The sequence below is a fragment of the Panicum virgatum genome, chromosome 9N (genome assembly GCF_016808335.1).
Source record: "Panicum virgatum strain AP13 chromosome 9N, P.virgatum_v5, whole genome shotgun sequence".
NCBI lineage: Eukaryota > Viridiplantae > Streptophyta > Magnoliopsida > Poales > Poaceae > Panicum > Panicum virgatum.
In genome coordinates, this window is record NC_053153.1 from 28,327,685 (window position 1) to 28,337,751 (window position 10,067).

Genomic DNA, 10,067 nt, shown 5'->3' on the forward strand with positions numbered 1-10,067 from the left:
GGTTGCAGCAGCCAACCAACCATTCTTATCTGTTCAACAGGAGCAGCTGCTGCTGCTGGTTGGCTGGCTGCAGCTGTTGTCGCAGCCCAAGCACCTAGTTTTTGCATCGATATACCGTGCTCCTCTTAGGGGGAAAAAAAGAATTTTGGATGCCCAATGTCTCCAAGCACATTGAAGACGAACTTTGGATCCAAACATTGGCCATCCAACATTTGTCCAGCCAAAAAGAATCGCCAGATAAGAACCCGCTAGGTAGGGAAGCTGTCACTCGTTCGTTAATCCTTGTGTTTTTGAAACAACAATGCAAACTGGCATCGTGCTTTACCACGAAAGCTGTCTCAATACCAGCATTATTCAGTCCTCGATGCCATGAGATTTCCATTGCCTGACAGACATTAGTACCACACACAAGGTCAGGTAAGATACATCATACATATACAGAATTGCTGGCAGCTGCTGCTGCTGCAATCATAAACATCCAAGGGTATCTGTATCAAGCAGGCACAAGAGAAAATACTACATCGTACGTTCCCACACGATGCAGATGCAGTGTGTATCTTCTACGTGTACAAACTAGTGCAGAATGATGTTCCATAACAACACAGCAAAGTTTCGCATCTGACTGACCATATATACCTTGCGTATGTTTGTATCTTGCTGAACGAACGGCAACGACAGGTTCAGTGTGCTGCTAGAGCAAATCCATTGTTCCCCATCACATTCTTCACGTACTCTTGCCTTGAGGGGTGGCCCTCCTGAGGCCTGTTCAGCGCAGTCCAGACTGGTTCCCCGATGAAAAGCCTCATGAGCTGCAAATTTAAAGGCGTTAGAATGCGTCGAACAGAGTTCAGTGAATATTTGGCCATTAAAATACTAACTAGGTGATCAACAATTACTTCTACCAACTGAAAATTTATTGGCACTCGAGGAACCTTTTCAGCATTCAAATATTCTCAAATAGTTACTTGGCCTGAAACCTTTTGCTACCACTACAAATGACCTGTAAGTTCAATGCATAGCTGTGCCATAAAGTGTGGATCAAATTAGCAGCTCCTATTATGATTCTAAAATCACGTTGATACCTTCACATAATTTGTGCTGTCCAGGGTGAACCGATGATAAATTCCAGCAGGCAGGATGATCATGTCTCCTTCCTTTATCCAAATCCTAATCCACTTGTCATCCCTGTCACGGACATCAAAGTACCCACTACCTTCCAAGCAGTAGCGGATCTCTTCGTCAGCGTGCATGTGCTCAGTGAAGAAGTTCTTCAGCTTCTCCTCATAGTTTTCCAGTTTGTCAGGACATATCTCAATAAGGTCCTTCAGGAAGCAACACATATTCTGGTCAGTATATCATACAATAGAAAACAAAAACACAGGGTGGGAGATTCAGAAAGTTGCTGAAATTCATGGGAGATTAGCGCAAACCATGTAACTGTATCCTCTTTCTTTGCGGATTTTTGCAAGCTCTTCTTCGCTTTCAGACTTCTTAGGATCCAACTGCCAATAAAGCACACCAATATCTGCAAAAAGCCAAAAATAAAAGGTACTTAAGTCAGCGTAACGAAGCAGGTACGGGACAAAGAGCTTATGGTTGGCTGCGCCAGTCGGTTCAGTCAAATTGGGATGTTATCACTACATAATCAGGAAATCAGGAGCCAAATGGTCACTTTGCGCATTTTCGGAATCTAATTTGTTAACAAGCGCTCACCAATTCCAGTATGTTTTTGTGGTTATGGCTCCAAAAGAATATTCATCCAGCAAAGTAGACAAAAAAGTACTCTGAAAAAGCTTCCTTGATATTTCTATCCAGCAATTGCTTAACACATTCAGACAAATGACCCAATTGCAGAATAGCAATGAGATGGTGCTTTCAACCACAATTTCAAGGAAACACTGTTACCGAATAGTATCACGTAGCATCGACCACACAACACAATCAATTTTCAGGTTGACTTGAGAACAATTAAGTCCACTGAAATCTAAATCACATACTGCACACGCCCCTCTTCATACCGGCCTTGTTTGGAAACTAGTGAATTGAAGTGGCATGGGAGGGATTGGAGAGAAAATTAGTTCATTTTAGACTCCCCTTCGTTCCCCTCCAATCCTCTTCTATCCAATCCAGCCCCCACCAACAAATTGGAGCAACTTATAGCAACAGAAGCCTATGCCAAAGAGCTCAACAATTGAAGCAATCAAGAAAAGACATGGGCACCTTACCTTCAAGCTTGGAGAGGGGAAGGGACTCCTTGGGCCCTTGGAGGTCCTCGCCCTTCTCCCCCACAATCCACGCCTAATACTCCAAGAACCAACAGCACAAAACGAATCAGGTCAACGAATAACAGCATCAATCACAGAACGAACGCATCGAGACTCCTAGACAAGATCCTGCCCGTACCTGCGGAGCCATGCCGAGTGGAACGGGAACCGCGGAGCTGGGAGCTGGGAGCTACCTCGCTTGGCTGTCGGTTTGTGGGCGCCGCCCTGTGCGCGTGTAAATCAAGGAGGACGGATGGCTACCAGTGGGTTCCAGAACCCAAGATTGTCGTGTAGCTGCGTGAGCGTGTGATTGTGGTGGAGCTTGCAGATAGAAAGAGAGCCACAGTAATCTCTTGACTCCTGAGAATCACTTCCGGCGACAAGAGCTTGCGGTTGCGGGCGATTCAAGAACACGAGTGTGATTTTTTGAGGGAAGACGGCAGTTTGATAATAGAAGCAGAAGAAATCATGGCCGATTTCCCCCTTTTGTATCAAAGTGTGTGTCTCAGTGGTCAACTGTTATATATTATTATATTATTGACCATAAAATTATTTTTACAGAAGGCCCATAGACCGCGGGCCCGTGTGGTTGCAGGGGCCGTTTAGTTCCTAAAAATTTTTAGGGCAAAATTTTTTAAAACTGTTTGGCTACTAATTAGGAGTACTAAATATAAATTAATTATAAAACTAATTATATGGATGGACGGAAAATCGCGAGACGAATCTACTAAGGCTAATTAATCTATCATTAGAGGTTGGTTACTGTAACGCAACATTGTCTAATCATTACATAATTAGGTTTATTAGATTCGTCTAGCGATTTCACCCGAGGTTTATGAAATAGATTTTGTCAGTTATCCATATTTAATACTCTAAATTAGTGGTCAAATGTTACAAGTTACTATAGTACGTGAAATTTTTTGGAAACTAAACAGGCTATTACAGGACGATGGAGGCCGTGCTGCACTGGCGTAGCTAATGGGCTGCACGGGTATGGCTTGGCATACCCTAAGCCCAGCCCAACAAGCAGATTATGAAAAAAAATCCCTTCCAGGTTACAGCCAGAACCAGTACGTCCGCTCCCCTCGCGAGGCCGCGCGAGCGCTCGGCTAGCGGCGGCGCTCTGTGCCTCGGCTGCTCGGCTCCGGCCTCCGCCGGCCCCGTCCCCGACTCCCCGGCGCCGCGGCGCACCCCATCCCCGGCAGCACTGCTACATCCTCCAGGCCCCGCATCGCCTATTCGCCTCGGGCCCTCGCCCCTCGGCTCCCGCAGCTCGCACAGTCGCAGGGCGCAGCGGCGTAGCCACTGGCTCCAAGCCGGCCACGCCCGGTGCGGAGGCGCCCAATCCTAGTCAAATCTCGACCTAGATTCTTGGTGAGAGTTTTTTCCCTCCATTCTCTTCTCAATTTTCCCCAAATCCTTAACACTAACTTTTCTTTACATGTATTATGCGTTTTGGTTGTTGTAGGATTTGTGAAGTATGAAGAGGGATGGAGACATTGCTTCTATGTTCCGAAAGCATGCTGCAAAAAAAACGTGCATCAGTTTATCTCCTGTGGTGGAAGAGCAAAATCAAGAGCAAGAGCATCAGGAAGAGAGAGTAATTGAAGAAGTTGTTGGTCCTACTCCTACACCACCTCCATCTGTAGAACCAGTTGAGGATACAACACATAATGCGGATTGGATACAAATTCATTTTATGGTTGGAGCATTTGAGTCCTTTGATTTTGTGTTCAGTTTACACTTAATGTTTGTTATTCTTGGATATACAAATGAATTATCTGAGTGTTTGCAAAGAAGAGAACAAGATATTATTCATGAAATCCAACTTGTTGGTGTGGCAAAAAATAGAATGCAACATTTGAGGTCTGAAGGATGGAATCAATTCCTTCAAAAGGTCACTTTGTTTTGCAACAAGCATGGTGTCGAAGTTCCTACTATGGAGGGTAATTATGTGCCTTTTGGAAGATCACGACGGTTTGTCCAAAATCAAACAAATGATGATCATTTCAGAAGAGAGGTATACATTGGGGTCATTGATAAAATTAGTCAAGAACTTGATAGTCGGTTTGATGAGGTTAATATGGAGTTGCTTTCTTGTATGTCTGCCCTCAACCCTTCTAATTCATTTGCATCATTTGATGCACAACGCTGACTTGCTGAATTCTACCCCCAAAGACATTTTTGGCTCTGATTTGGTTAGGCTAGAATTGCAACTTGATACTTATATTGATGTCATGAGACATGATGATAGATTCAGTGGTCTGGAAAACCTTGTTGATCTCTCGGTTAAGCTAGTGGAAACAAATAGGCACAATGTTTATGATTTGGTTTACTTGCTTCTCAAAATGGTATTCTTCTACCGGTGGCGACGGCAAGTGTTGAGAGGGAATTTTCTGGTATGGATTTTGTCAAAACCAAACGAAGAAATAAAATGAGTGATACTCTCTTGGATGATTGTCTTGTCACGTTCATGGAAAGAGATATTTTGAAAGATGTGGATGAAGATGATGTAATAAGACTTTCATGGCCATTAGAAACCGTAGGCTAAAAAAATAGTGTTGTAATCCTATTTAAGCTTGTATCGTTTATATTCCAAACTATTAGTGTGTTGTTTTAAACTATTTGGATTGTAATTTAAGACTTATTATGCTATTTTGTAGTTGTGTACCAAATTGCTAGGTAGTTTTAATGAAATTTTACCAAATGTCTAAATGGATTTTACCGGTTTGCAAATAAATATTTTGGCTCGGCATACCCTAAACAAAAATCCTAGCTACGCCATTGCCGTGCGGGTTGGGTGCGGTTGTGCTGGTCTGCCACCCACTGGCAGTGGCCCAATTTATCGCGTATTTGTCTTGGATTAGGCCCATCACATAAACAGAAACCGAACCTTGAAACAAGAAAAGTGCCACTTTGCTCTGACATTTCCTTCTCAAACGAAAGCAAGTGATTTTTTATCAAAAAAAAGAAAAGAAAGCAAGTGATTTTTGTAAGTAGTGCCGTTTGGTCCCTCGCACATTGCACTCGTTTTCGTTGGATGAAACTACAATTTATTTCGATCATATTTGGATCTTTCCCAACTAATAATTAGCTAGCTAATTGATAATAATTTCTATTAGCTGACTAAGTATTAGCTAGCTAACCATTAGCCGGGCATGTCTGGATCCGTTAGACCATGCTAGTATTTTTGGGGCCGCCCAAGCACCCACGAACCGCCGCATGGGCTCCTGCAGGATACGGTTCCGGTTGCCACGTTTTCATTGGGTACCGGTTTCCACAATTCCACTGAATATTTTCCCGTAGATAGAGAGCTGAGGTGAGGCGGGGAACAAACCAGCCTGCCATATATATGAAACTAGGAACAATTTTATGTGTGCAGGTGATTAAAAAATTAAAACTTTAAACTTGAGATGCATTTTTCTCAAATTATGCACGAGTCCATTTTTATTCAGATTGAGCCACCATGTTGTTAAGAAGAAATGCAATATAACAAGATGCATTAGTGGTATATATACTTATTTTCCTTATTTATGAAAAAAATCAACATTCGGAATATACTACAATGAAGTTTCAAATTTACATATTCAACATTTTGGATATATTGTTTTAACATTTCCAAGTAAAATGTTGAACTAGTCTTAGGTTTCATGGATCGCTGTAGTATATATGTATAATTGCACAAAATCACAATCCAATAAAAATGATTAGTTACAGAAATTAATAAAAAAGTATTAAGATACCTTACTCATAGTTATTGTTAGGCAATGCGATGCAATCAACTATTTCCCATGCATCATAAGGTCCCTCTTTGGCTAGCTGCATTCTTCCCACCTGAAGGACCAATCTTTTACGTGTCTCACGAGAGACTGATGTAAGGAATCATGTGAGCCAATTGCCCATGCATGGTTATTTGCAATTGAACCTTGTACATCATTGAACCTTGTACGTATGTATACGTCAAAACAGTTCTGCTACTGCTAGGACTTGGACTATAATGATATATATGATCATAAATATATATTTTCTGTAATTTTTTAATCATATTGGTGGCACACACAGTTCAATTTAAACATACTTTTTAAATTACTTATAACATTAAGTATTAAGAATGTATGTAGGCGGGCCGGAAAACCGACCGTGGGCCATTTTCAATTCAAGCCTGATTCTTACTAGTCATTAATGTGCCCATCGACGATTGAGATCCCATTGCCATGCACGTTCTTCTTCCCCACCAACCAATCACTTGTTCATCGTCCAAATCCCTAATCTTACTCGGGGATGGCGGCGGCGGCGGCGGAGGTAGCGGATCCTAGTTGACATCTCGGTTCTCCTCCTTTCGTTGCCCCCGCAAGTCCGCTAGGCCGCCCATCCGGCGTGCGAGGCGGAGGCATGCAGGGCCGAGGCCTCCGTCGGCAGTTCCAATCCGACCACTCCCTCATCCGGAAGTATGTTTTCTCACCCCAACCATCAATTGGTTGACATAACTACAGTTTCATCGGTTAATTTCAATTTTCATCTAATACATGTCGAATTTGTGTTTACTAGCTTTCTGATTTATTTAGGAACTTTGAATATTGATGGATAGAAGTTGGATAACTAATTGGAGAAACTTCACACCTTCCTAGACCCATGGAGTAGAGGAATTCATGGATTTTGTCAAACAATGAGTTCCTGAGAGCAACTCCAGCCGGGCCCTTAAATGGGACTCTATCTCTTGTTTTAGTCTCTCAGTAGAAAAAACATCTCCAACCGGGCCCCTATACGAGCCCCCATTTTGGGGAGGCCACTAAATTTTGGTCCAGAGTCCCTAGAACTGGAGGCCCTCTAAATTTAGTCACCCTGCTGGAGTTTGAAGCCCCTAAATTTTTATAGGCTGGCTCCTAAAAGCAATATAGGGGCTCAAATTTAGTCTCTCCGCTGGAGTTGCTCTGAGCGCATACATATACTTTGCCCATGCACCTGATTTCTAATCAAAGTGAATTGTCTCAGGCTGTTGTCCATGAGACATGACCACATTTTTCTGTTTGGAATGTCAGCTACATATACAAGGTTGACTCAACACAGGAAATCTACAAATGCTGGGAACGTTAAGTTTCCAGAGCAGGTGCATCCCCATGAGTATGATTCTGTGTTTAGATTTCAAGAGGACGAATCTATCAAGCAAGCAATCTCTTCCTTCTTGTTTTTAAATGAATTGCATAAAAACATCAATTTTAGAGTCATACTGTCACAGTAGTTTCTTTTTTACAATTACTGAACCTTGTCGCTTGCACCACCTTTTATCACTGGATGGGACGGAGTGAAATTCTCCTCCTCGACCATACCTCAATCGAAATACCACAAAATTTGCGAAATTGATTGGAACTATTTGTTAGCCACCCAACCGATCGATAGCCAACTATTTGAAATGGATTAAATACTTAAATTCTGGTAATATTAAGATGAGGAGTTGTTGCTTGTTATGTTGCCACACAGTTGTCCTGCCCGCCATATAGGTTTCTTTTTTTAATATAATCAACAATTCTTCCACATAATTCATTTAAAAAATTCTTTGCAATTATCGCACCTCAACTAGCTATAAAATTAGCATAATAACTGGCCTCTTCATCAATGATCGAAAAGTTCACATGTCCCCGAAATCATGTTAGAGGATGATTTGCGAGCCATCTAAGATGATTTTTGCTATAGTAGTTTTATTTGGTTGCATTGCACACACTCAAAAAGAATTAAAACGTTATGAAGGTACCCACTACTAATAAGCACAATACTATATTTACCAAAGTATTGCACACTACTGATAAAAGCCATTTTTTTAATAAATAGAGCTCATAGAGCCTTTTTATTAGATTTCAAGTAGAGGAAAGCAAGAAGCAACCATTAATTGCAACATTAAGGTTACAACAATACCATAGCTAGGTAGGATAGAATACTTCAAGGTTTTGCATCGCCGTTCCCCGAACCACTACCTGCACCACCACCGCTTCCACCATTTTGACCATAGCCTTTACCTCCACCAGCGCTATTAGCATTTGCATTCACAATCGTGCCGATAAAAAATGGATGAGACTTACTGAATCCATGGCCACTGCCACCACCGACTCCGTAACCACTGGATCCAAAGTAGCCTCCACCTTTCCCAGCACCCCAGCCGCCGCCACTACCGCCTGCACTTGAAGATCCACCATATGGGTCTGAACCAGCCAAGCTGGTGCCGGAGCCCAAGCCAGATCCAGCACCGTGTCCAGAACCACCGTATTGTCCACCGCCTCCACCTTTACCCCCACCTCCACCGCTTCCATGGGCAGAACCCCCGTAGTCACCGCTCACACCGGATCCAACACCACTGCCGGACCCTGAACCGGCACCATCCGCAGATCCACCGCCCTCTCCCCCCCCCCAGTCCCGGACCCTTCCGAGCTAGAGTACCTGGCTACCCTCGCTGCCTCGCCTAAGCCAATGCCTACGAGGACAAGGAACCCTATAGCTGCAAGCTTCATGCCGGCCATTTCGAGGTTGCTACTATACTTGTGCACTAATAAGCGTGAAGTGTTGCGTAGGTACTTATAGTTGTAGTTATGTGTTTCACTCACTCACTCACTCACCCCCGATCGTCGGTGTTTGGTTAAGAGGCACGCTGTCAAGTGGGTTGGTAGATGATAAAGAAAATCAACTAGCGCAGCGAGTTGACTTTGCAGCTTGTTGATCGATGCGCGTTTGAGTAATGAAGAGGTGACTTTGCAGCTTATTAGGGGATCGAAAGGGTCGAATTAGAGATATAGTGCCACATGCACTCCCACGCCAATCAAGCAAGGCTCGAGAAGTGAAGTCAAGCTGCAGACAGCAGCGTAAGTTGTCAAGGCAACGGCGACCTAGAAGTTTGCGGTTGACTGATGACGTCGTGGGCGCGCGCGAAGGTATCTGTGTGTGGATTGGTTGATGGATGAGTAGCTGATACGCACAGCATCTGATAGAAGTCTATGCACAGATATATATTCAACTACGTACACATGCAGCAAGTGCCAAGTGGCCGTACGTCCTGTACTTTTTGGTCTGAATATACTAGCTACTCCTCCCTCCTCTAAATTGTAGGTCGTTTCAGCAAATCTAATTGCTATGCATCTTAGTAAACTTTATGTTTAAATACGTAGTAAAAATTGTATATCTAGATTTGCTAAAATGATCTACATTTTGAAACGAGGGAGTAGTCAGACCATCTCCAAGAGTGTCCAAAACATATTTCTAAAAATCATTTTTTGGGAATGAACAAGAAAACACCACCTCCAACGGATACCAAAACCTGTTCCCAAATTTGAAAAGCGAGACAATTTTCTCGGGACAGCCTCTTGCTGTGACTGTGAAAAAAGACTAACAAGGGCTGGCGATGACTGCACATAGTGCTACTCCTCTATAGAACCTACGTCCCTTACTTTTCACTTCATGTTGATTTGCTCGGTGAAAAATTTGGACGTGGCGGAGGGTTTCCTCCATGCAATCCCCAAACTTATTTAATCAAAATATATTTGTAGCTAAGAACTATAACCAGGGCGATGGATCAACGTAAAAATGACGCTTCAGATTTCACAGGATGAGGTGGCGCATCCTGAACTTTTTTGGAACGAAAAAATAGGGCCACTGCTGGAGAAATGGTTTTTTACCTAAAAGCTTTTGGCAAAGTCCCAATCCAACATTACTGCAAGTAGAATTATTGCGTACTCTTGGATATGCTCTTATTAGGGGATCGAAAGAGTCAAATTAGAGATATAGTGCCACACATGCACTCCCACGCTAATAGGGATGAAA

General features: G+C 42.9%; 1 protein-coding gene across 3 annotated transcripts; it reads right to left on the reverse strand.

The window, feature by feature from the left end:
* Nucleotides 1–238: 238 nt before the first annotated feature.
* Nucleotides 239–2,756, reverse strand: LOC120690280 (1,2-dihydroxy-3-keto-5-methylthiopentene dioxygenase 4-like). 3 transcript variants are annotated; one of them, XM_039972873.1, is made up of 6 exons: nt 2,404–2,755; nt 2,226–2,298; nt 1,431–1,525; nt 1,083–1,322; nt 637–809; nt 239–385 (listed from the first exon to the last, which is right to left on the reverse strand). In XM_039972873.1, exons 1-5 carry the CDS (start codon nt 2,413–2,415, stop codon nt 681–683), a joined length of 549 nt encoding a protein of 182 aa, XP_039828807.1. In that variant the 5' UTR covers nt 2,416–2,755; the 3' UTR covers nt 239–385; nt 637–680. The 3 variants fall into 3 exon arrangements, with proteins under 3 accessions (XP_039828807.1, XP_039828808.1, XP_039828806.1); XM_039972874.1 differs by having other exon boundaries at nt 354–809; nt 1,155–1,322; nt 2,404–2,756; XM_039972872.1 differs by having other exon boundaries at nt 354–809; nt 2,404–2,754.
* Between the last annotated feature and the right edge of the window lie 7,311 nt (nt 2,757–10,067).